We start from the raw sequence: 26,546 nt of genomic DNA, 5'->3' as shown, positions 1-26,546 counted from the left end.
TTAATGTGTTTATATGCCTATTTGCTTAACAAGGCATAACTTACCCTTTTGCCGAGCCGGAGGTGCCTTGGTCCAGATGTCAAACACATGGCTAATGATTGCAGGGTTTCTCAGGTCATTTGATACATTTGAGTTTATTTTTGGAATGTTTGTAATATAAAGTAATACATTCGTGTGGCTTGATACATCGGCTAGAGCTTGAAATCTCCTCACAATTAGTTGAAAATGTGTGCAAACATTATCAGCACTATGGAGGAACCCTGCGTATTCCGAACAAAAATATTTAACTGCGCTGTCAATTATTCTTCAATTAAGATGATCTATCCCACCGCTACATACTAGTCCAATCTAGGCCAATTATATTCTTGTAATAATAGTCAATGATTCAATTTTGCACACAGCTTTTCTATTTTAAAATTGGTTACAATATTGTACCGTGTTAACCTTCACAGCATATTTTTCTGGATTTACCTACAAAAAGCAAAGACGTCGTAGAACACGCCATGCTTACATCTATTTGATCCTTTTTAAACAAGCTTTTCTCAAGCTGATCTATATAAGGAAGTAGAGCATCGCACGGAAGAACGGGATTGCCATTCATTGTTAATTGAATTTGTGGATATTTGTCATAAACAGGAGGAATCACGGTAAGTCGGTTGTCTGTAAGGTCCAACAAGGTTATGTTGGGCATGTCACATCCCGAGATGTCGAAGGTGGTGATTTTGTTACCGTTTAATGATAACCGAAATACTGGCAGCTGTACAGGGGACGAAGCACTCACAGAGGTGATTTGATTTTTATAAAGGTAAATCATTGTTAGATTTTGATACGGTTTAAAATAGCTCAAGTCCAACTGGGTTACCATGGTACGGTGCAGTGCAAAATAGTTTAACTTCGGTAATCTTTCCGGCATAGATGGCAACTTATTGATTATGTTTGATCCCAGCGCAAGATTTTCGAAATTGGGAATTGTCAAGTTTCTCAGATTGATTAATGTGACTTGGTTTTTTTCGAAGTAAAAGGTTTTAAAGTTTTGGAAGGTAATTCTTGTTGACACCTCGAAATGAATAATTTGAGATTCTTGCAGATTGAGTAATGTCAGCCGCGACATCGATGCAAGTACAGTCATGTCAAAACGACTCAGAGGGTTGCCGGAGAGCATTAGCTTTTCAATGCTTAACATCCTCGCGGGTCGTCCAGTTACTGGAAGCAGTTGCCGAATTTGATTGTAGGATAGATCCAGGGTTTTCAGATTCTGATTGTCTACTAACAGATCCAGTCGGAGTACCATTAACTTGCATTGTTTTATGGAAAGACTTTTCAACTTGATTAGCTTGGGAAGGGTAGGCGGCACACGATCCAATAAACATTGTGAAATGTCCAAGGACTCAAGATAGGTGTTTGATCCAGCTATGAAAGCTCGCATCTCTGGAGCATACCCAATGATAATTTCACTGATGGTGTTCCCGTCCGCAATTATGAAGGTGGGTTCTCGGTAATGAAGGTACACAACTGAATCCACGAAGCCGGTAATCCTTTGTAGAAATGAACCAGAAACAATGCTACTTACGATTAGTTTCTGAATCTGAACGACGGCTTCTCTTTCCATTGTTTTCTTTAACAGAACACCTCCATCTGAGGTCATGTTGACGATACCCAAGACGCATGAAGACAATGTGCGACTTATGCACTGTCCGCTACACACGTGCGTTTCTAGTTGATGCCACGTAAAAAGGAACCAAAGAAGCGCTGACAAAGAAACGTGTATTTATGTCACACAAAACAAAACAAACACAAAATTAGGTAAGAATTAAAAAAAAACCTCACTTTACAGCCCTTACCACGAACACCGATCATCGTTGGGAGTATTTTTTGAGTGTGGAAATGACAACTCTTGAAACACGTTGTTGTTTAACGACTTATGAAGGTTGTTTCCTCGGGCACAGGTATTAATACCCGAGAAATGGAATACGATAGAAATTGCATTATAATGTGTGCAATTTATCCCGCATTTTGTTTTCATGGTAGAAGAAAACAAAAACAAATAGTACTAAAAATCAACACAGCAATATGACAACCACGAGAAGAAAGATTACATTTACAAATTATGTTATTTAGTTATACTATTGTGTGGCAACTTTGAAACTATTTAAAGCTAACTGGAATGTTTGAACGTAACGCTGTTCTAAAGTATGTGCACTTAAAAGTATACCTAACGTTGATGAATTCGGTTGAGGTTGTTTGAAATGTGAGAGTATATGTTCATTGTTTTATCATAAATCGATTCCAGACTTTTGCACAAAGCCTGTTTATTTATTAACCCTTTTTAGCTTTCTTTTAACAATATGTAACGCTGTAATTAATACTGCAGTTGCAGTACCACACGTTTAATGTTTGCTCTTTTTTTCTATACCTGGAAAGATTATTGTTCGTTTCGGAAATGAAACACTATATACAGTGAACCCTCTCTTATTTGACACCTCTCCAATTTGAAAAACCTCTCTTATTTGAACATTTTGCACAGTCCCTTGATTTTCAGTACATTTTTGTTCTTCTAATTTGGAAATCTGTGTCCCTCTTATTTGTGTATGGTGTTGCCATGGTTATTGAATAATGTATGCTCAAATTGGCAATCCTGTTCGCAGTTTCCTATAGCAACAGTTAAGGCTGCATATTAAATGTTCTGTCTCTTTCTTCTTTGGATGGACCTTTCATTCACTCTCCACCTCTGTAATTTGAAAACCCCTCTTATTCGACAGTCCCATCGCCTCTCAAATAAGAGAGGGTTCACTGTATTATGATGCATTGAAATGCTATGTCCATTTTATCACAAGTTTATATGCTTATATTTGCTTCTTAAACAGTAGGAAACTATCCCGAAAAAGCAAATGACAGGTAATTGACAAGCGAACCTGAAACAGACAAATGGATATTGTAGAAAATACCTCAAATTCAATTCCAAGTCTCCAAGTTATATTGTTTAAAAAAAATGATACGGTGCTGAATGTACTTAGTGATTTTGAGATCGTTGGCATGCTTTGCCAAATTAATTAATGAGTTCATACGTCTGTTTTGATTCATTCGTTCATTTGTACCACGGCTAACATCCATTGTTTATTTAACTGATAAGCGCTGCAGCACACAACTACTTGAAAAATGAATCGGATTTATGTCTATAAATTAAAGCGTGTCCCTAAGAAAGCTACAATGCATCACAAAATAATGAATTGTTAGCTCTTATAAAGTGAACAGTAGCTAAAATCTTAAAAATGTTTAATTTAATTTGCATGAAAGATATCATTTTATTGCTCGTTTGTAACATGTCGATAGAACAGAAGCCTCGATAGCAGCATTATCGTGTATCACTTGCCACAACATTCCTGTATTTGTTTTACTTGCAAAGAGTATGTTTTACCACAGGTAGGTGAATCAGGTTCGGGTTCTACCAAAAGGTCGTATTTTTGAATTTTTTCCTTATAGTACAGCAAAGTGTCGCAAAAAAGCAAATTCCAGTTAATTGAAAGGCGAATGTTTGGATACTTTTCATAAACAGGAGGAAATACCGTAAGGCGATTTTGACCGAGAAGCAGCAAGGTTATGTTAGGCGTATCGCATCCAGTCAGGTTGAATGTGGTGATCTGGTTATAACGTAAATCAAGGGTGTTAACAGATAGCCGTACAGGGGAGGAGGTGCGTACGGAGGTGATTTGATTGTACGAAATATCAATTTTGTTCAGATTTGGATATGGTCGGAAATAGCTCAAATCCAATTGGGTTAGCTTGTTGGACATTAGTGATAAGGAGTTCAATTTAGGTAGTGATCTAGGAAGGAATGGCAACCGTGTAAGAGCGTTTCCATCCAAACCGAGGGATTCAAGTTTGGGCAGTGTTAAATTTCTTAGATCAAGTGCTGTAATTTTGTTAGCTTCCAGCCAAAAATCGATAAGATTTTTCATTGTAATGGGTAACAATGCATTTAAACTAACAATCAAATTTCCCCCAACATGAAGTTTCAATAATTGAGACATGGATTTGAAATCAGTCATATCAAGATGTTGTAGTAGATTGCCTGAAAGTACCAGTGTTTCAATACTTAACATCCTCGCAGGCCTTTCGGTGGCTGGGAGCAGTTGTCGTATTTGATTGTAGGATAGATCCAGGATTTTCAGGATCTGATTGTCTGCGAACATATCCAGCCGGACTACTGTTAACTTACATTGTCTTATGGAAAGATTTTTCATTTTCGTCATTTTGGGAAGCGTCTGCGGCATACGATCCAATAAACATTGGGAAATTTCCAAGGACTCAATGTGCGTATTCGATCCGGCTATAAAAGCACGCATCTCTGGAGCAGACCAAATGGTAAATTCACTGATAGTGTTACCGTCCGGTACTTGAAAGGTGGCTTCTCGGTAGTTTAAATATGATACGCTATCTACAAAGCTGGTAAACCGTTGGAGAAACGGTCCCGAAGGACTGATGGACACGATCATCTTCCCGATGCGCACTTGTTGAGCTGCTTCAAATGCCTTCCGTAGCCTGGCACCTCCGTCTGTAGTCATATTTACGATAGGGATGGAACAAGTACTATAGAATATGCTGCCAACACACTGTCCATAGCACAAGTGCATCCCAAGTTTGAGCCACGTTAACACGATCCACCAGATCACTGACGAAGAAATGTATTATGGGATGGTGAAACACATAAAGGATGTATTTGTTTCGTGCCTTACCGCGAGTGATGATCATGGTTGGTAGTAAATGTCGTATGATTGATCTGCATAACTTTAGATTTACTTGCTTAGTTTTTGTGAGGGTTTCCATTGGCTGGCTCTGGCATTTATACCATCAATAACTGAGCAGCCATATTAAATTGTTTTATAATGAGGCCGGTAATGCACACTTTGCAAATTATTATATATTCTGGCCGTTGTTTGTGAAAAAATAAAAATATTATTGAAAATAAAACAAACAACACGGTCAAGTTTATCACGTACCCAATAATGCAATAATTTATAATATTTCAACAAATTGTGTTTTTTTTTATCAAATTCTTATCACAAGTTTAGCTGTAAGTATGCATCCTCATAAAGAGCAGGAAACTATTGCATACAAATGGACTTCAATTGATCGAAAGCTGAAAGTTAGTATACTTTTCACAAACAGGGCAAAATCGATTGCTCATTGCCCTTTCTATAAGACATTCTATTAGAATGCTTGCGAGAAACAGTTTTTTTCAATACTTAACATACTTAACGCCTGATCAAAGATATCTATTCGGAGCTCTGCCAAATTTCCCCACAGCAACAGTTGTATGGATCACTATCCTGCATCAATCACAGATGTGTGTGTGTGTGTGTCTAGTTCGTGACATAGCCACAGGATCCAGTAAAAGCGTTAGTGTCAGGAAGGTATTCAGGATCCTCATTTTCCAGGTCATACCATGAACGATGCTTATGTTTGATTTTATTGCTTTTTGGTACGAACTATCTTGGTACGTTTTTTGTGTGTAAATTAAATTATCCAAATTAAATTACATCCAAATAAATCATACTGCTTTATAACTAGAGTAAAATAAATCATTAGTAAGCTATTGAACTATTGAAGTAACTTCACTGAAAAATACCTACAGTAGGACCTAGTTACTAAATCAGTACGAATGTTCGACCGGTTTATTGATATCTTTTCTGATCAACTTAGTTTATTATAACAGTTAGAAATGTTTTTACTTGAAGAAGAATGTTACTAATATTTAAGTGGCACCGTTTCATGCAACAGTACTATTGCCGTAAACATAAAGATAATATTTTACAATTTATTACTTTTGCACACTGTTTGACATTGTTTGGAGTACCTTAAACATCAAAGAGATTGGCCACAACATTCCTGCATTTTTTTCAAGGATAGATAGAAATGTCCGGAAGTACATTGGGAAGCATGAACCGACTGTATCTTAAGTTTTGAACTTAGGATCTGCTCTTTCAAGGGCAGCAATGTTTCGCAGATAAGCGTATGCCAACTCATTACCAGGTGCATGTTTGGATAGTTATCAAAGACCGGAGGAATAACCGTCAGTGGATTTCCAGTGAGGAGCAGTGAAGTTATGTTTGGCATAATGCAGCCGGTGATGTTGAACGTAGTGAGCTGGTTTTGCATTAAATTCAGATGCACAACAGACAGACGGACAGGAGATGAGGTGCGTACTGTTGTGATTTGATTGTTCGAAATGTCAATGTTTGTAAGATTTGGATATGATTCGAAATAGCTCAAATCCAACTGTGTCAGCTTGTTTTTATATAGTATGAAGTATTCCAAGTTCGGTAGAATTTTGAGGGAATGTGGCTGGGGAGATTCGCGTACGAGTTGGCGTATTTCATTACAGCACATGTTCAAGGTTGTTAGCATCTGGTTTGCTAACACCATATCCAATTTAAACGATGTCAACTTGCAATCTCCTATAGAAAGACTTTTCAGTGTGGTCAATTGGGGTAATGTGATCGGTATACGAGCTAAAGAACAGTGTGCAATGCTCAGGACTTTCAGGTGGGCGTTTGATCCAGCTACAAACGCACGCATGGCTGGAGCACGCCAAACAGTGATTTCGGTTATGGTGCTACCGTTCGGTAAATGGAAGATGGCTTCCCGATAGTTATGATACACAACCGAATCTAGTAGGTTGTTGAATCTATGCAAGAAAGGTCCGGAAGCACTGTTACGCACGATCATCTTGTTGACACTCACTTGCTTCCTCGTCGTAAAAGCGTTCCTTAATCTAGACTCTCCATTCGAGGTCATATTTGCGATATCGACGTAACAAATTGAAAAGGTTTCGCTGGTACACTGCGCGAAGCATAGATGTGTTTCCAGCTGGTGCCACGTTAGCAGAATCCAAAGGAGCACTAAAAAATGAAACGTATATTTGTACTATTAACTGTTAAGCAAAATTCACACTTCCAAGGCCTTACTAAAACTGAAAGCCATTATTAATGTATCACTTGTTAACTGTGAAAGCTCTTGCTTAGCACTTGTTACATAAATTTATAGTAGCCAAACCAGAATCATCCGTGTCCAATTGTGTATTAATATGATCATTAAACTGTCTCCTATTGTCACCAAATTTGCGTCTAATTTTCGTATTATATAACATTTATTGCTTCTTGCTCTTTTCTTGCTGCTAGTGCTTAATGCTTGTTGATGTGCTGATCACTAGCAGGGTAGTATGCTCATTAAACTTCACTTGTCACAGCAAATCTTTTTTGTTTCATCCACCTGTATCGATGATGTCGTAGTACATTTTGAATACGAATACTTCTGTTCTTTCTGGAGTTGCTCATTCTTTAGCCGATCCTTAAACGGCACCAGTGCGTCGCATGAGAGTGGGTTACGATCCATAATTAGATTAACTTTTGGATAGCGGTCAAAAACAGGAGGAACCACCGAAAGCTGATTACCATCAAGGAGCACCATTGTTATGTTAAGCATGTCCCATCCGGTGATGTTGAACGTGGTGATTTTGTTATTACTTAATACGAGATGAACGAGCGGTAATCGCACAGGAGAGGAAGCTCGCACAGTGGTGATTTGATTCGAAGTTATATAGATTTTTTGCAGGTTCGGATACGGTCGGAAATAACTCATGTCTAGCTGGGTCAGATTGTTTGCGGAGAGTGATAGGTAGTTAAATTTTGGCATTAGTCTTGGCAGGATCGGCATCCGTGTGAGAGCGTTGGGGCCAAACGAGAATGTTTCGAGTTTAGGAAGGGTCAAGTTTCTTAGGTCGAGTGATACGATCTTGTTGTATCCGAGGTACAAGCTGGAAAAATTTGGCAGAACGATGGGTGCTGACACATCCAAGGTAACAATACGATTACCGGTAATGTAAAGCTCTGATAGTAGCGGCATGGCTACGAATAAAGCCATATCAAGACGCTCCAGTAGATTACCTGCAAGAAACAGTGTTTCAATACTAAGCATCCTCGCGGATTGCCGGGAGACTGGAATCAATAGTTCTATTTGATTGTAGGACAGGATCAGGATTTTCAGATTCTGATTCGCTGTCAAATTATCCAGTCGGAGTACCGTTAACTTGCACCATGTTAAGGAAACCCTTTGCAATCGGGTCATCAAAGGAAGAGTTTGAGGTAATCGATCCAATGAACATTGTGAAATGTCCAAGGACTCAAGATAGGTGTTTGATCCAGCTATAAAAGCTCGCATGTCTGGAGCATTCCAAATGGTAATTCCACCGATGGTGTTACCGTCCGGTACATAGAAGGTAGCTTCACGGTAGATATGATATATCACTAAGTCTACAAAGCTAGCGAACCTTTGCAGAAACGGACCCGAAGGACTGATGGACACGATCATCTTCCCGATGGTCACTTCCTTTGCTACTTCAAATGCCTTCCGTACTTTGGCTCCTCCGTCCGTGGTCATATTAACGATAGGGATGGAACAACCATCAAACCTAACGCCGCCAACACACAGTTCGTCACACAAGTGCATCCCGAGTAGGTGCCACGTTAACACGAACCAGCAGATCACTGACGAAGAAATGATCGTATTGTTAAACACATAAACGATGTATTCGATTTGGGTCTTACCGCGAGCGGTGATCATGGTTTGTTGTCAATGTTACGTAGGTGTCACGACTTTTCAATGAACGTTATGCATGTTTGAGTGGATATTTATACCTGCAAACTCTGGACGATCTTTTCCAAATGATTTTATAATGAGAAGTTAACGTATAGCTTATAAATCGATTAGGCAGACATAAAGTATAGAAAATCATACCAACAATCATGTGTTTAACCGATGTGACAAAACGTTGAATTGAATTTAACCGATGTGTCAAAAGCGTACGTAACAGACATTAGCAATGGAATGGCAACGCAGTCGTTGTTTGTTATAATGTCACTAAAGATCAATCGTGTACTTTGATTCTAGTGTGTCATTTACTTTCACGTTGGAATGAAATTTAGCATGTTGCAGTATGTTTTCGGCATGCTTTGGGCATACTCGGGCATGAGATGCAGGATGAAGGTACCATCTGCATGGGACAAAATGGAAATTGCGTTACTAAAATACCAAAAAGTGGGGAACGTTTAGCACAGCGCTCTATACAATAGGATAAGTGGAAATGGCGCAATGTATTTGAGGGAAATCGAGGAGTTTTCTCCTACTTGTGAGCATGATATAACCATTGTAGAACTGTAGAGTCTTTCTCACGTGCGTATAGCGCAGTGGTGTACTTGTCCGACAGAATACGGTGAATATGTTTGTCATACTTTATTTTCCAGCACGACATTCAGTATAAGAAAGATTTCGCACATCATGGTTACTTGCTTGCTTATCCTTTGTTTTCCAAACTAAAATTTGCTGCATTATACGTCAAATATTATTTAACTGGTCACAGCAAATCTTCATTGTTTCATCAACTGTAAATGATGATATGGTCGTACATGCCTTTGACAAAGGCCACGGATCTTTCAGGAGTTGATAATTCTTTAGCCTATCCTTAAAAGGCAGCAGAGCGTCGCACAAAACTGGGTTCCGATTCATAAACAGGTAAACTTTTGGATATCGCTCAAAAACAGAAGGAACCACCGAAAGCTGATTACCATCAAGGTTCAGCAATGTTATGTTAGGCATGTCCCATCCGGTGATGTTGAACGTAGTGATTTTGTTATTACTCAATTCAAGATAATCGACCTGTAGTCGTACAGGAGAGGAAGCTCGTACAGTGGTGATTTGATTCGAAGTTATGTAGATTTTTTGCAGGTTCGGGTACGGTCTGAAATAGGTCATGTCTAGCTGGGTTAGATTGTTTGCAGAGAGTGATAGGTAGTTAAGTTTAGGCAGTGGTCTTGGCAGAATCGGCATCCGTGTGAGAGCGTTGGGGCCAAACGAGAATGTTTCGAGTTTAGGAAGGGTCAAGTTTCTTAGGTCGAGTGATACGAGCTTGTTGTATCCGAGGTACAAGCCGGAAAGATTTGGAAGCGCGATGGGTGCTGACACATCCAAACTAACAATCAAATTATTCAAAAAATTGAGATTCAATAATTGTGGCATGGCTACAAATAAAGCCAAATCAAGATTTTATAGTAGATTGCCTCTAAGTGTCAGTGTTTCAATGCTTAACATCCTCGCGGGTCGTCCAGTGGCTGGGAGCAGTTGCTGCATTTGATTGTAGGACAGATCCAGATTTTTCAAATACTGATTGTCTGCCAACATATCCAACCGGAGTACCGTTATTTTGCATTGGGTTATTGAAAGAAATTTCAACTTGGTCATCTTGGGAAGGGTCTGCGGCACACGATCCAATGAACATTTTGAAATGTCTAAGGACTCAAGATGGGTGTTTGATCCAGCTATAAAAGCACGCATCCCTGGAGCATACCCAATGATAATTCCACTGATGGTGTTACCGTCCGGTACTTGGAAGGCTGCTTCTCGGTAGCTATCAAACCAAACTAAGTCTACATAGTTAGCGAACCTTTGCAGAAATGGTCCCGAAGGACTGATGGACACGATCATCTTCCCGATGCTCACTTCCTTTGCTACTTCAAATGCCTTCCGTAGCCTGGCACCTCCGTCTGTAGTCATATTAACGATAGGGATGGAACAAGTACTATAGAATATGCTGCCAACACACTGTCCTTCACACAAGTGCATCCCAAGTTGGAGCCACATCATCAGCATTGAAAGAACCACTGACAAATAAAGGTGCAATGGAATTAATATAAAAGAAGGATTTACTTGTTGTGGGTCTTACCTCGAGCGATGATCATGATTGGATTGTTGTCAATTGTGGTGTAAGTGACACGCCTGTTCACTGAAGGTTTCACAGGCTAGGACGGATATTTATACCGGCAAACTCTGGACGATATTGTTCAAATGATTTTATAATGTGCAGTTAATTTGTAGCTCATGAAGTGATCATATAGAAAAAAAAACAATTAATTCATTCAAAAAAAAAATAGCCATTGTTGTCAACTTGATCACACGATCCAAGTTTTCAATAACTTTTTGTCGTATCTGTAGGTACACTATACTTTACACTATATAATTATATTATTCTTTGGTATCAAATATTTAGTGTAGCATGGTAACAGTCACATGATATAAGCAATAAACGTCTCGCATGGAGTGAATAAAGCTCTTCACAATGTAAAGTGATTTAGAAATCCCTATATTATTTTCACTAGCTACGTTATTGTAACTGTTATTTCAATATTAATAAACATCTGTTGCTATGTTGCCATCACTTATATTGTATATGTTTGTATTATGACGAAATATAGTTAGCCGCACTATGGTTTGCAGATGTTTTTGGGGTTATTGTGTGACTTTTGTGCTGCTCGTATTTGGAGTGCCTCTTACATGAATAGTTTCTCGTATTGAAACATTTAGACGGCCTTGTCATTTTCCGTATATTGTAGGTCTCTCTAACACAGCGTCTAGATGAAAACTCACTCCCATTCGCCGACTATGCAACGCATACCCAGAACTATAAAAGTTATTTTCCTCTTTAAACCACGAGACATTATTTTAGGACAACTCGCTCGCAGAAATTGTCCTGATTCATAGAGAAGTAGTGTTGGGAAAATTTTACTGTATTTCATTTATCACAGCACGCCTTTAATGTTTCATCAATTGCAAACGATGATGTGGTAGTGCATGCCATCAACAAAGGTCGCTGTTCTTTCTGCAGTTGATCGTTATTTAGTCGATCCTTGAACGGTGACAAAGCATTGCACGGTAGTGGGTTACGACTCATAATTAGGACAACTTTTGCATATCGCTCAAAAACCGAAGGAACCAACGTGAGTTTATTCCCATAAAGGTTCAGCATTGTTATGTTAGGCATGTCCCATCCGGTGATGTTGAACGTGGTGATTTTGTTATCAGTCAATACGAGATGAACGAGCGGTAATCGCACAGGAGAGGAAGCACGCACAGTGGTGATTTGATTCGAAGTTATGTAGATTATTCGCAAGTTCGGGTACGGTCGAAAATAAGTCATGTCTAGCTTGGTCAGATTGTTTGCGGAGAGTGATAGGTAGTTAAATTTTGGCATTAGTCTTGGCAGGATAGGCATCTGTGTGAGAGCATTGGGGCCGAACGAGAATGTTTCGAGTTTAGGAAGTGTCAAGTTTCTTAGGTCGAGTGATATGATCTTGTTGTATCCGAGGTACAAGCCGGAAAAATTTGGCAGAACGATGGGTGCTGACACATCCAAGGTAAGAATTCGATTCCTGGTAATGTAAAGCTCTGATAGTAGCGGCATGGCTACGAATAAAGCCATATCAAGACGCTCCAGTAGATTACCTGCAAGAAACAGTGTTTCAATACTAAGCATCCTCGCGGATTGCCGGGAAACTGAAATCAATAGTTCTATTTGATTGTAGGACAGATTCAGGATTTTCAGATTCTGATTCTCTGTCAACATAACCAGTCGTAGTACCGTTAACTTGCACCATGTTAAAGAAACCCTTTGCAATCGGGTCATCAAAGGAAGAGTTTGAGGTAATCGATCCAATGAACATTGTGAAATGTCCAAGGACTCAAGATAGGTGTTTGATCCAGCTATAAAAGCTCGCATGTCTGGAGCATTCCAAATGGTAATTCCACCGATGGTGTTACCGTCCGGTACATAGAGGGTAGCTTCACGGTAGATATCATATATCACTAAGTCTACAAAGCTAGCGAACCTTTGCAGAAACGGACCTACAATACAATACAAACGGACATATACAATAGGATAAGTGGAAATGGCGCAATGTATTTGAGGGAAATCGAGGAGTTTTCTCCTACTTGTGAGCATGATATAACCATTGTAGAACTGTAGAGTCTTTCTCACGTGCGTATAGCGCAGTGGTGTACTTGTCCGACAGAATACGGTGAATATGTTTGTCATACTTTATTTTCCAGCACGACATTCAGTATAAGAAAGATTTCGCACATCATGGTTACTTGCTTGCTTATCCTTTGTTTTCCAAACTAAAATTTGCTGCATTATACGTCAAATATTATTTCACTGGTCACAGCAAATCTTCATTGTTTCATCAACTGTAAATGATGATATGGTCGTACATGCCTTTGACAAAGGCCACGGATCTTTCTGGAGTTGATAATTCTTTAGCCTATCCTTAAAAGGCAGCAGAGCGTCGCACAAAACTGGGTTCCGATTCATAAACAGGTAAACTTTTGGATATCGCTCAATAACAGAAGGAACCACCGAAAGCTGATTACCATCAAGGTTCAGCAATGTTATGTTAGGCATGTCCCATCCGGTGATGTTGAACGTAGTGATTTTGTTATTACTCAATTCAAGATAATCGACCGGTAGTCGCACAGGAGAGGAAGCTCGCACAGTGGTGATTTGATTCGAAGATAACAATATTTTTTGCAGGTTTGGGTATGGTCGGAAATAACTCATGTCTAGCTGGGTTAGATTGTTTGCAGAGAGTGATAGGTAATTAAGTTTAGGCAGTGGTTTTGGAAGAATCGGCATCCGTGTGAGAGCGTTGGGGCCGAACGAGAATGTTTCGAGTTTAGGAAGGGTCAAGTTTCTTAGGTCGAGTGATACGAGCTTGTTGTATCCGAGGTACAAGCCGGAAAGATTTGGAAGCGCGATGGGTGCTGACACATCCAAACTAACAATCAAATTCTTCAAAACATTGAGATTCAATAATTGTGGCATGGCTACGAATAAAGCCAAATCAAGATTTTGTAGTAGATTGCCTGTAAGTGTCAGTGTTTCAATACTTAACATCCTCGCGGGTCGTCCAGTGACTGGGAGCAGTTGCTGTATTTGATTGTAGGACAGATCCAGGTTTTTCAGATACTGATTGTCTGCCAACATATCCAACCGGAGTACCGTTATTTTGCATTGGGTTATTGAAAGAAATTTCAACTTGGTCATCTTAGGAAGGGTCTGCGGCACACGATCCAATGAACATTTTGAAATGTCTAAGGACTCAAGATGGGTGTTTGATCCAGCTATAAAAGCTCGCATCCCTGGAGCATACCCAATGATAATTTCACTGATGGTGTTACCGTCCGGAACTTGGAAGGCCGCTTCTCGGTAGCTACCAAACCAAACTAAGTCTACATAGTTAGTGAACCTTTGCAGAAATGGTCCCGAAGGACTGATGGACACGATCATCTTCCCGATGCTCACTTGTTTTGCTGCTTCAAATGCCTTCCGTAGTTTGGCTCCTCCGTCGGTGGTCATATTAACGATAGGGAGTGAGCAATAATACTCGCCAACAGCACACTGTCCTTCACACAAGTGCATCCCAAGTTGGAGCCACATCATCAGCATTGAAAGAACCACTGACAAATAAAGGTGCAATGGAATTAAAATAAAAGAAGGATTCACTTGATGTGGGTCTTACCTCGAGCGATGATCATGATTGGATTGTTGTCAATTGTGGTGTAAGTGACACGCCTGTTCACTGAAGGTTTCACAGGCTAGGACGGATATTTATACCGGCAAACTCTGGACGATATTGTTCAAATGATTTTATAATGTGCAGTTAATTTGTAGCTCATGAAGTGATCATATAGAAAAAAAAACAATTAATTCATTCAAAAAAGAGCTATTGTTGTCAACTTGATCACACGATCCGAGTTTTCAAAAACTTTTTGTCACATCTGTACGTACACTTTAATTACATTATTCTTTGGTATCAAATATTTAGTGTAGCATGGTAACAGTCACATGATATAAGCAATCAACGTCTCGCATGGAGTGAATAAAGCTCTTCACAATGTAAAGTGATCTATAAATCCCTATATTATTTTCACTAGCTACGTTATTGTAACTGTTATTTCAATATTAATAAACATCTGTTGCTATGTCGCCATCACTTATGTTGTATATGTTTGTATTATGACGAAATGTAGTTAGCCGCACTATGGTTTTTGGGGTTTATTGTGTGACTTTTGTGCTGCTCGTATTTGGAGTGCCTCTTACATGAATGGTTTCTCATATTGGAATATTTAGACGGCCTTGTCATTTTCCGTATATTGTAGGTCTCTCTAACACAGCGTCTAGATGAAAACTCACTCCCATTCGCCGACTATGCAACGCATACCCAGAACTATAAAAGTTATTTTCCTCTTTAAACCACGAGACATTATTTTAGGACAACTCGCTCGCAGAAATTGTCCTGATTCATAGAGAAGTAGTGTTGGGAAAATTTTACTGTATTTCATTTATCACAGCACGCCTTTAATGTTTCATCAATTGCAAACGATGATGTGGTAGTGCATGCCATCAACAAAGGTCGCTGTTCTTTCTGCAGTTGATCGTTATTTAGTCGATCCTTGAACGGTGACAAAGCATTGCACGGTAGTGGGTTACGATCCATAACTAGAACAACTTTTGGATAGCGGTCAAAAACAGGAGGTACCAACGTGAGTCTATTCCCATCAAGGTTCAGCAATGTTATGTTAGGCATGTGCCATCCGGTGATGTTGAACGTAGTGATTTTGTTATCAGTCAATACGAGATGAACGAGCGGTAATCGCACAGGAGAAGAAGCTCGTACAGTGGTGATTTGATTCGAAGTTATATAGATTTTTTGCAGGTTCGGGTACGGTCGGAAATAGGTCATGTCTAGCTGGGTTAGATTGTTTGCAAAGAGTGATATGTAGTTAAATTTTGGCATTAGTCTTGGCAGGATAGGCATCTGTGTGAGAGCGTTGGGGCCAAACGAGAATGTTTCAACCTTGGGAAGTGTCAAGTTTCTTAGATCGAGTGATACGAGCTTGTTGTATCCGAGGTACAAGTCGGAAAGATTTGGTAGAGCGATGGGTGCTGACACATCCAAGGTAACAATTCGATTATCGGTAATGTAAAGCTCTGATAGTAGCGGCATGGCTACAAATACAGCCATATCAAGACGCTCTAGCACATTGCCAGCGAGATATAGTTTTGCTATGCTTAACATCCTAGCGGGTCGCCCGGTGATTGGGATCAATTGCCGTATTTGATTGTAGGACAAATCCAGATAGTTTAGATTCTGGTTTTCTACAAACATATCCAGTCGTAGGACCGTCAACATGCAGCGTCTTATTGAAAAACTTTTCAATCGGGTCATCTTGGAAAGAGTTGGCGGCAAACGATCAATCAAACACTGTTCAATGCTGAAGCTCTCTAGATTAACGTTTGATCCAGCTATGAACGTTCGTGTGGTTCGAGCACTGATGATGTCGATTTCACTGATAGTGTTATCGTTCGGTACGAAGAAGGTAGCATCGCGGTAGTTGTTGTATATGACGGTATCTACGAAATTGGTAATTTTTTGCAGAAATGGTCCAGAAGCACTAACCGCCACGATGAGCTTCTCAATGTGTACTATCTTTTGCTTTTCAATCGCTCTCCGCAGCTTCACCCCGCCGTCGGAGGTCATGTTGATGGTGCCTAGTTCGCATATAAAAAACCCTGCACCCACACACTGCCCGACACACAGATGCAGCTCTAGATGATGCCACATTAAAAGGATCCAGAGAAGCGCTGGGAAAGAAGGGGTTGTTTAAGTTGACTAAAAAAGGCTTGGTTGATGTGGAAATAGGATTTCATGCTACATACCATGTGTCTTATCACTATCGATGATCATGGTTAGGTGTGCTTTGAGCTCCCTAACTAAAGATTTTACTTCACAGCACGCTTCCAACACCAAACTACTGACAGAAAGTGGCCACTTGCAAAGGTATTTAAGCGAAATGTATTGTAACAAAATGGAAAACAAAATTGCATTATAATGTGCTAAATTTCTCGAACGAATGCAAAAAAAAGATAACGAATTTAAACCATGCCAAACCGTGCACGTGTCTCATAAATTCGACAGTGACGGTTTGTTGTCAGAACAATTGCCATGCGACAGAGTTAGTTTGTTTTTTTTTTAAGAAAATTTTTGCTACAACTTTTAGCGTATTAGAATGATCTAGAACAGGAGTCGGTAAACTTTTCAAGTAGTGAAGAAATTCAAAACCCTTCGAGGCATTTTTCATACAGAAAAGACTTATGTTCGTACAAGAAAACCATCGACATACGTAAACGCCATCTTGTTGCACAAATTTGTTAAAAAATATCAGCGAAATTCTTACAGTGCAAACCAAAACTTTGAGATGGTGTGAAGAGATATGAAGGTAATCTTTGAGATATGTGAATAAATAGACGAAAACTGTGATTAGGCTTTTTCACTCGTCAATTAGGCGTTTGGATCATGTCTAGTCAAATTTATACAAAGTATTCATGCGCTGTAACCGCACAGTACGATAAGTGTACTGTTGAAGCTTACATCTTCTTCTTCTTCTTCTTCTTCTATTTGGCGTAACGTCATATGCGGACATGCCGGCTTGTACAGGCTTTCGAGACTTAATTCATTACCACGCAGCCGGATAGTCAATCTTTGCTACGGGGGGACGGTCCATTTCGGGCTTGAACCCATGGCGGGCTTGTTATTGAGTCGTTCGAGTTGACGACTGTACCACGGGACCGCCCCCCGTGTTAAAGCTTACATAGATTTGTCAATATGCCTAAGATTTTTTTGAATACCTCTTCATTGCGCTTCAAATTCGCTGGAGGAAAACAGAAGAAATGCTTTAACTTATTTCTCCACCTCTTGTTAGTGAATCCGTGACGAACTTGCAATATAATTCACAATGAAATTTGACGAATGCTTTTTCAACAATCTTGATTTATCAGTTAGCCTTATATATAAATAAAAAATATGGCCTCAGACCGGATTTTAACGACCCCCTGAGCTAATGAATGGCCTTATCATGTTTGCATGTTCAAACAACAGCCAACCAATGTCTGTCACTAGTTAATCGGTCCATTATAACCCCATTTGGCGACGTTGTTGAACCCTCACTGCATAGCAGCTGGCACAATAGAACTTTTCATTGGCCATGAAGCCAACACAAGCGCTACAACTGAAACCGAAATGAAAGTACAACGCTCTCGCCACGTTTTATACTTCATTGAGTGAGTCTCGGTGCTGCAGATTAGTCTTTTTTTTTAAATAAAATAACTGATTCCGTTCCTAGATTGGCATTGATTCTCTGCAGCACTGCCGTGCAATCGATCACCTTCATGCTGTGCACCAAAGGCAACCAGGCGAAACCACTGTCGAGCAAGGTCTGCGGAGCCGATTCCAGCTTCATGTCGGTAATAAAATACATGGACTACACTGTGCATAACTACTCAGCGGCTACATTCACGGTGCACAGTAACGATACGTACGTAATGTACTTCCTCCATAAAGCGCCCCTGCTGCGGTATGTCTACCTTCAGCACAATGTTAATGTGTCCTTGCTGCACATCGAGAACTGCTCCCTGACCGGTATGCCGAGAACGATCCGGAACGTCCCAAACCTGCTCCGACTCGCCATCAAGTCCTGTCGCATACGGCACCTGGATCTGAACGATTTTGCGGATCTTCACTCGTTGTATTCGGTCGACCTGACGAACAACCGGATAGTGACTATCACGGAGCTGCTGCCGGCTTCCGATCTCGTGCTACCCATCAATAGACTGTACCTAGCCAACAACTCACTGACCCAGCTGAACGTGCGTGCTTTGGGTGCGTTGACGGATCTTCATTGTCTGGTGCTGGAGGGCAATCGCATCGAGGAAGTGAACTCCCCGATAGCACTGCCGAAGCTAGAGGAGCTGTCACTGCGCAACAATCGTATCAAGCAGCTTAACTGCACCGGCTGGCATCTGCCGGCGTTGAAGTATCTCTTCTGCAGTGGCAATCGGCTCTCCATCGCCCCGATCGAATGGCAATTGATGTGGCGCATCGAGGTGCTCGATCTGTCCTTCAATCTGCTGCACAGCTTCCGCATGGACGATATCTATCTTACGCAACTGTATGCGCTCAACCTGGCAGGCAACCAGCTGACGAGCGTAACGACCCCCCAGATGCATTTTCGCGTCCCGCTCTCCAGGCTTTGGTTGGCTCAGAATCGGCTGCCCGTGCTGGACATTTCCCGCTGGGACATGCCGAACCTATGGGAGCTGGATGTGGCCCACAACCGGCTGACCGAGCTGGCCGACGTGTTTGTACGGTTTCCCAACCTTGCGCCAATGATGATACTGCGCAACAACCAGTGGTCCTGCGAATGGTTGGCGCGCGTACATCCAACCGATCTGCGGCGCAAGAACTATGGTTGCCTAAGCACGAACGAAACGTGTCCAGCGGGTAAGCTGACGGTTGCGGACGGCTGCTGGATTTGTTGCTGGTGAGTGAGGAAAGTGTGGATGGATCTTTGAAATACCGTCAACACTTTTTTTGTAAACCCAATAAAAACCATCCCAACCCGGGGTTCAGCTACGGTTTGAGCTGGGGAGTAATTTGAATACTTTCAACTTCATTTCTTTCTATCGTCTCTTCGAAAGCAAACAAAACCCGTTAGAAGGCACACTGCTGTAGGAGAGCAGAGTGGTTGATCAATATTCTCTTCCCATTGAAATCCGGTTTTCTTAATGCTTATTAACATACAGAACCGTGCCCTCCCACGAGCTCAGAATCGATGTTATTTGTTCGAAAAGAGAGCTCCAACAACACGCTCCGCTTCCTTTCCCGAAATGGGCTCCACATTGATCTCACAAGGGTGATGGTGTGCGAATGTACAACCAGCACACTACCAAAGCCCGCTGACTGCTTCCTAACATAACGGAAGCCCCGCAAAATCCGGTCCATCTTTCTTCCAACCGGTAGTGGCACTCGAAGCAAGAAGAGAAGCAAGTTTCTCGAAGCAAGGAGGAAACAACCACCAAGTGGCACCAGTGTCGTGTCAAACACACCACCCAGCCCGGCGGCAAGATCATCAAACCATCACAGCGTTGCGGGATTTTGAGGTTTCTGACCTACATTCGGGCGCTTTGCGCTCGCGTTGGAGTAGCAAAAATAGCACCAATACTAGCGAAAGAGAGGGTTTAACTAATTCGTTGTTGAACTGTCGTGTCCCGTGTGTGTCACACTGCGCTAGCTGAACAGAAGTCGAAGTTCAACCCTTTGCTGGACGGAACAGCTGGTCGTACGATGCGCAACCACATTCCAACAAGTGGGCTCTCCAACCAGTTCCAGGCCCCGGTTTACCCCGCTCGAACAAGTTGCACCGATACTGTTACAAGGGGCGCGGTTCACTGGTTCACGACGGTTTCAGAGGAGGAAGTTTCACACCACAAACCCTCCACTTTCAACGGACCACGGTTAGGGGTAAAATCAATCGCTACTACTCACCTTGGACGCCAACCGTGCAAACTGCTGCTCCTTGATGCGTGTCCACTCTTATTAGAAATCGCAAAAAGGTAGAAAAGAAACACACATAGTGGAGGCGGCACATACAGATGGAAAAAGCTATCGATATAAAAGCGCGCGGTAGTGGGCACAATATTTGTAAACACACGACCGTTCCTTTTTATTTCGTTTGTTTCACTTGGCGCATACATATACACTGCGCTGGGTGCTGCTATGCTGCAGAAACTCCCCTACTTCTCCCCCCACAACAAGACCACCTTCTTCTGCTTCTTTTTCAGCCCCGTCGCTGCGCCCTTAATGATGGACACATCATCAACAGCCAGGGTGTTGTTAGAGTCGAATCACTACACCGTCACCGTCACCTTTATCTCATCGCCCTTTTTCACGCTCACCACCGCGGTGGTGCGCGTTTCGTTCTAAGCGTGCGTGAAAATAATCACACGAACCGCGCTAACTCACCACTTCTCACACGCACGCGATCGCGATGATCCTCTTGCCTGTTGTTGCACCACCAAGAACACCAACAACCCCACACACACCCCACAGCAGCACACACGACGGACACGACTTTCTTCTTTCACGCGTACGCGATGCACTGCGCGCTCGTACCACCAGGGGAATGCAGACAACAGACCCACACAGACCCACACACACACACACCTACACAGACACAGAAACAGAATCAACCCCCTTTGGGCTGCTGTCGTGGCTCTTGGGGGTGGTTTTTCCACTGTGAACCACCACCAGCAACATACGCGCGGGGTCAGTTTTACTTGTCTTAGGAGCAGCTTGTGTTTTAGCAGCCAATTCTAACGCGCGGTTACTGGAATCGATCTCGGCTGTGTTGTGCAGTGGTGATCTCGGCAAGACGATGTGTGCTGCCCCTACATCGTCGGCCGGTGCGGGTGTGTGCGTGTGGCTTTCTTTTCGTATGTTGCAAAAACGGGGTTGACAGCAGCACACAGTAAGGGGATGAGAGCTGCTACAGTGGTAGCGCAAAAAAGTGTATCGATTTTTTATGGGAATTAATGAATGGGTTGCAGGGGAAGCTAAGGGTAAACGGAATTTAAACTGAAGAATGTATACATGTTACACAACTGGTGCATTTCAACAACTTTAAAAAACCTTTAATTCACGGAAAAGATGCAATAGTTTCGTTTGTTACCGGCAGCTTGTGTCGCTGCAATTCGTCAAGCACTGTATTCCACCCTTTTTCTATTTCTTTCCCAAGTAACATTTTTCGTGTGCACACCTGTCAAACGGTTTATGCTCTTGGTTAGGCGGTGCTCTATGCAGTGGATGGCTTTTGTAGGTATTTTTTTTAATTCAAACTTTTTAAATTTACTGTTCTATTTTTACAAAATAAAACCGTTGATTAGAAAGTCGTTGAGGAATCTTAATACGTTTTTGTGATATTTACTGCATTTCTGTGCCAAATAGAAATTAACTTAGACACGGTATACCAAGTCAGTTTCGGATGTAAACGTTGTTATTCACCGCGTGCAACATGATAATCAACATCAATCTGATACTTCACTTCCATCATCATAATTTTTAATATCTTCTGCATGATTTTCAACACATCTGCTGAGCTGGACTGAGTTTGATAGTTCTTTGTGATGTGTTGAAAATCATATGTAAAAGCTGAAATTTCATTATAAAGCAAATACACCACTTGACAGGTGTTGAAAAACATCTTGGAGGCGTTGAATAATTATGTGCACATTCGAAAGTGACTTGGAAACACCGGTAAAAGAACGAGCTCCATCGTCCAACAAAGGAATAAAATCGATCTATTCTTCAATCTCCTATTCTTTTGCAAATAAGCCATTGATAATTAAATGCTTCTTCTATTTGGCGTAAGCGTCCTACGGTGGATATGCCGTCTGCCTATACAAAGTTTTGAGACGTATTCAGTGCCTTGCAGGCGGATAGTCATAGTTCTTGGTAACTGTAATGTAATTGACAGTTGCCCGGAAGGATAAATTACTCCTGATCACTGTAATATTATATGACTGCCAGTAACTCGTCCAAATATCACCTGTTTTTTTTTTAAATATCATTCCTATATTTAGTTGGACAAGCCTTAAGATGCATTTTCTCCCAGAAAAGAATAATATAAAAATTACCATCTAAAACGACAATAGTACACCGTTGGTTTAGTAAAACATTTCACTTTATTAATTTGTAAGCTTACTCAACCCTGTATCAACATTTTTGGTTGTTATCTTCCCACCCGTTAGCTAACGTATGGTGCAAAACCTTACCGTATTCTCCCCTCGATCGATAAGCAAACGAATTGCTCCAAGGTGCCCCCGAAACAAAAAAAAAAAATAGAAACTGATAACAAAACAATACAACTAAACACTCGCGAAGCGTCCGAGGAAGAATACAGGATCACCACGGTAAGGAACTGCTATGGCCCTCGTTTTTATAGTTGTAGAAACAAAAGTACCGAACCGAATGTGTATTAAACTCCAGCGCCGTTTATCCGTCTGGCAATTTGCTTAGCGCCACCGTCCGTTTAGACGTACTTAGCGGATAGCTCCTCGACCATCTTGATGTACGCTTCCATGGCCGCTTCCTTGCTGGTGCCCTTCCGGTCAGCCCACGCCTGCCATTTGGCCTTGCCCTTCAGATCGAACATACCGGGCTTCTCGGTTTCGTTGTCGCCGACCGTCGCCTGCTTGAACAGTGCGTACAGCTCCAGCAGCTCCGCGTCGCTCGGTCGCTTGGTGAAGCTCTTCACCTTTTCGGCGGATTCGTTGAATTTCTGCAAACGAAAGGGATGGGGTAAGAAGGGGGGAAGGAGGTACGATTAATGCGAGGTACGAAGTGGAGTGTATTATTGCAAAAAGGGTGCAGTATGTTGTACGTAATTAATCGTCCCAGTAAACCCACTGCTTGAGCTGGTTGATGATAAGCGATCGATAGTGAGGGGGGTGAGATCATGTTATCAGTGCTAAAACCCCTTCACCACGTACCTGCTCCATGTCTGGGAAGGGCTGGACGGGCGAAGATCAGATGATGTAACGGCCTGTGACTGTAGCGTGTGGATGGAAAAGAACAAGAACCGAAAGAAAGAAATAAAGGAAAAAAGCCGTTAGTAAGTCAACACTCTTTATCACACCTTCATCAAAACGGGGAAGGGACAGAAGAAAAAGAATCAAAGCATAAAAACTGCTCGTTTACTTGAATTGTTATCGTCGATTGGAGGGAATGGGGGAAAAAAGTTTGCACGCGAAGTAAAGTCCACCTGCGAAATGACCTTTGTACGCGGGACTTGCTAAGCCCGGTCCGCCATAAACTGTAAGCCGTGTGCTAGGCGTTAATGGTCTGTTAAGCCAACCACACTTTGAACCAATTCGTATGATCGACGTGTAGTTACAATGCAATATGACGCTTGACATTGATGGTGTACCGACCCGTGTGTCGCCGACTCATCCTCTATAAAACGGCAGTACAGCCGGCGTTTAGAGGCCTTCTTCCACCAGCACGTGCTCCTCTCGTTTAACCTTAAACTCGAAATCCTATCCCCCCCCCCCCCCCCCCCCCCCCCGGGCAAGTATTCCGCAGTCGTGTCTCGGACACGATGATGCATCCACTGTGTACAACTGTGAAGTTGTTTTGTTTGGCCTTAATATTATTATTGCCGTGCGCATGTTGGATATTGGGGAGATTTTTGGGGAGGACGATGGCTTTGAGCGTAACAAAAACTTCAAAGTTTTTTGTAAAAACACTTGTGTGGCAGACAGTTTACGTCAGCAGCCTTACACACAGCAAAAAAAACCGATAATGCGATGTACGGCTGATGTCTTTTTCGATATAAAAAATTGACATCAAATGACGCCACATTTGCTTACAGTCGAACCGAGGGTGGGTGGTCGTCATTTTTTGTTGCCTAATTTTAAATTTAGCGGACGATAGAAGCTTCTTTTTTGGGTTAAATTCAAGAAATAAGATCTCTATGTACAACCTTCAATTACGCGAGGGGTGTGTATGATAATGGGCTCGATCGCGATCGCTCGAACTCGAACCGAAATTGCTGTGATGCAACGCCAATTGGCCAATGGAAAATTGTGTATGTGTAAAAACAATATTAATAATAACGCAACAACGCGTTTATCGACGAATCAATTTACCAGCACCGGTGTGAAAGCTCTCCTCCAATGCCGATTCGGCTGTTGTCACCCGGCTCAACCCAACCCTCTCTGTCCTTATCCTTATGGACCTGCATGAACTGCACCTCAACTGCAGTGTCGCTTCCATTCACCCAATACAACGAAAAGCTGTTTTCTGATTGCCGTACTGCATTGAAATGCATCATGTGTGCCAGTTTAAAAATAAAAGGCAAACGTGTAAAAAGGTCACAAAAAACCTTTCTTTTAATTTTCGTTGGCGGCCCTGTTGTTGTCCCCTCGGCAAGTTCGCACCTTGTTGTGAAGGTGCGCGATTGACTATTTTGGGGTGGTGGGGAAGTGCAAACTGAAAGTCCCATTCTCATATTTGATGCACTTAACGGCACGCAAGCGCATCGAGCGGCAGCTTCAGTCTGCACGCAGCTCTTGTTGGTGACTGGAACACATGAATTCCACAAGTAGTTCACGCAGGAGATTCTCTCGCATATCTTCAAAATAGATAGACACATGCCGGCTTGGTGTGCCGCACATTCGGTGTTGATTGGGCCTGAGAAACCTGTTCCGATGGATCCAATTTCTATATCTCAACACAGAAATGCCGCCCAAAACAAAGTTAAGTTCACACAGTGTATGCAAATTTCGCCTCCAACGTAAACTCTCACGCGTCCGAATCCGATAGACTGGACCGAAATGTGAGACCGAGCGGACTGAGGCAGAGCGCCTGTGGCACTCCGTTTTGGAAGAAACAAGATTGATAGGCAGCTTCGTCCGTGCGCGGCGAAAGGAACATGCTGATGGCATTTTATTTTGCTAAGATTGATCGATCTCATCCTGCGGAAGGTTAATGCTTCATGTTAACTTCCGCTCCCCTTCAGATAAGACTGGAAGTTTGCAAGGAAGTGTGACCCAAGCTTTACTTGGCTGCCCTAATAACCGTTGCCGATAATCAACTTTACTTGGTCGTGGTATTGCGTTACATCACACACTGCACGTACTGGCAGGACGTTTTGCAATGTCTGCATCCGGAGTGGTGTACGCGCGAATACAAGAATGCAACCATCGCCCACTCAAACGGGCCCATTCTGCAACGGAAGGCTGACTAGAAATTAACGACCTCCACCCCCCTCAGAATCGCTGATTGCAATTAATAATCACGCAACGCCAACTGTGTGGCCGTTAGTGGTGAGCATAAGACTGCCACATAAGGGTACGTGTCGTAAGCAGCACACCCTCTGCTTTCTGCTGCAATTACGTTCAGCCATGGACAGCGCTGGTTTGCGGCTCTAGCGCATGACCTGCTGAACCTCGTCCATGTCTTTTTCGGGCCCCTGGCTGACATCTTCCCTTCAATTGACCTTCAGCGTCACCCGGACATGGTGTGGGGTGGTAGTGAAGCCGGCATTCAAATTTCCTCTATACACACACACATAGACACACTCACTCACACACTGCTGATACACAATCAATGCACCGACGGAAACGAAATGGGGATCAGTGGGGGGACCAAAAACTGATAAGCGCAACTTCAAACGTCGGCAATTTTCTGTACGGCGCGAGCCAACAAACCTAACCACACCACACCACACACCGCACAGCCCAACCAACCCTACCGACGCTGGGAGCGCACCACATACGCACCTTTTGCTCAAACGCTGGTCCGATGTAGACTGGTCGCGGGGTTCGCCGTGCTGCTACGAAGTCAGTGTGTTGATTGTTGCTTACTCTGCGCCCCCTCTGGTGACGGGGTGGATTTTTTTCTTTTCATTTTGCACACACAAGAATGAGACGGGGTGGCGAGTGGGGACGCGAGAGATAGGCCCCGAGAAAAGGTAGTCGTCGGGAGGGTTGATTATAAAGCGACTCCTACTGGCCCAAACCTACGCGGCTTGAGCTTCAAGTGACCGATAGTGCTGTTTATGGCCAACTGGCATGGGATTAGCCGCCCCAGTGAGGAAAGGGAGAGAATTGATAAGAATAAATCGGTTTTTTCACTATTTTTTGTAGAAAAATGTCAACCGCTTCAAAGGGCGTTCGATAGAATTTGATATGTTGTATCAAATGATATGCTTTTCCAAAATGATTGCCAGTTTGAACATTTTTAGAATTTTCATTCACACTTTTA

General features: G+C 42.2%; 8 protein-coding genes across 9 annotated transcripts in view; 1 reads left to right on the top strand and 7 right to left on the bottom strand.

Moving 5' to 3' along the window:
- LOC120947462 (protein melted) overlaps positions 1-21,230 on the bottom strand; it is a 41,006-nt gene extending 19,776 nt beyond the window's left edge. Inside the window, exon 1 of one of the 2 annotated variants that reach the window (XM_040362817.2) lies at positions 20,268-21,230. The gene's annotated coding sequence lies outside the window, so the exon portion shown is untranslated. The remainder of the gene's footprint in view (positions 1-20,267) is intronic. The other variant, XM_049606457.1, reaches the window with a different exon arrangement.
- On the bottom strand, positions 3,300-4,950 carry LOC125906658 (leucine-rich repeat-containing protein 15-like). Its single transcript, XM_049606459.1, has one exon. The coding sequence runs from the start codon at positions 4,629-4,631 to the stop codon at positions 3,363-3,365; it is 1,269 nt and encodes a 422-aa protein (XP_049462416.1). The 5' UTR covers positions 4,632-4,950; the 3' UTR covers positions 3,300-3,362.
- LOC125906659 (leucine-rich repeat and death domain-containing protein 1-like) lies at positions 5,294-6,987 on the bottom strand. Its single transcript, XM_049606460.1, has one exon. The coding sequence runs from the start codon at positions 6,793-6,795 to the stop codon at positions 5,863-5,865; it is 933 nt and encodes a 310-aa protein (XP_049462417.1). The 5' UTR covers positions 6,796-6,987; the 3' UTR covers positions 5,294-5,862.
- On the bottom strand, positions 7,091-8,649 carry LOC120947464 (leucine-rich repeat-containing protein let-4-like). The gene is made up of 2 exons (XM_040362823.2): positions 8,604-8,649; positions 7,091-8,543 (listed from the first exon to the last, which is right to left on the bottom strand). The coding sequence occupies exons 1-2, from the start codon at positions 8,617-8,619 to the stop codon at positions 7,234-7,236; spliced, it is 1,326 nt and encodes a 441-aa protein (XP_040218757.2). The 5' UTR covers positions 8,620-8,649; the 3' UTR covers positions 7,091-7,233.
- Positions 13,037-14,170, bottom strand: LOC125908434 (leucine-rich repeat-containing protein 15-like). Its single transcript, XM_049611212.1, has one exon. It carries the CDS (start codon positions 14,168-14,170, stop codon positions 13,037-13,039), a length of 1,134 nt encoding a protein of 377 aa, XP_049467169.1.
- On the bottom strand, positions 14,812-16,866 carry LOC125906657 (leucine-rich repeat-containing protein 15-like). Its single transcript, XM_049606458.1, has one exon. It carries the CDS (start codon positions 16,506-16,508, stop codon positions 15,222-15,224), a length of 1,287 nt encoding a protein of 428 aa, XP_049462415.1. The 5' UTR covers positions 16,509-16,866; the 3' UTR covers positions 14,812-15,221.
- On the top strand, positions 16,893-20,247 carry LOC120947465 (nephrocan-like). Its single transcript, XM_040362824.2, has one exon. The coding sequence runs from the start codon at positions 18,113-18,115 to the stop codon at positions 19,265-19,267; it is 1,155 nt and encodes a 384-aa protein (XP_040218758.2). The 5' UTR covers positions 16,893-18,112; the 3' UTR covers positions 19,268-20,247.
- Positions 21,231-22,712: 1,482 nt separating the features above from the next.
- On the bottom strand, positions 22,713-26,132 carry LOC120951061 (acyl-CoA-binding protein homolog). Its single transcript, XM_040369571.2, has 3 exons — positions 26,063-26,132; positions 23,270-23,328; positions 22,713-23,058 (listed from the first exon to the last, which is right to left on the bottom strand). Exons 2-3 carry the CDS (start codon positions 23,276-23,278, stop codon positions 22,810-22,812), a joined length of 258 nt encoding a protein of 85 aa, XP_040225505.1. The 5' UTR covers positions 23,279-23,328; positions 26,063-26,132; the 3' UTR covers positions 22,713-22,809.
- Positions 26,133-26,546: the final 414 nt, after the last annotated feature.

Source organism: Anopheles coluzzii, chromosome 2, assembly GCF_943734685.1.
Source record: "Anopheles coluzzii chromosome 2, AcolN3, whole genome shotgun sequence".
Lineage (NCBI taxonomy): Eukaryota > Metazoa > Arthropoda > Insecta > Diptera > Culicidae > Anopheles > Anopheles coluzzii.
Note: the sequence above shows the minus strand (reverse complement) of the source record. Positions and strands in the feature narration are given on the sequence as shown.

Excerpts from the sequence above, each read along its gene's own strand:
- LOC125906658 (XM_049606459.1), bottom strand. The coding sequence starts at position 4,631 with ATGCACTTGTGCTATGGACAGTGTGTTGGCAGCATATTCTATAGTACT.
- LOC125906659 (XM_049606460.1), bottom strand. The coding sequence starts at position 6,795 with ATGACCTCGAATGGAGAGTCTAGATTAAGGAACGCTTTTACGACGAGG.
- LOC125908434 (XM_049611212.1), bottom strand. The coding sequence starts at position 14,170 with ATGATCGTGTCCATCAGTCCTTCGGGACCATTTCTGCAAAGGTTCACT.
- LOC125906657 (XM_049606458.1), bottom strand. The coding sequence starts at position 16,508 with ATGTGGCATCATCTAGAGCTGCATCTGTGTGTCGGGCAGTGTGTGGGT.
- LOC120947465 (XM_040362824.2), top strand. The coding sequence starts at position 18,113 with ATGCTGTGCACCAAAGGCAACCAGGCGAAACCACTGTCGAGCAAGGTC.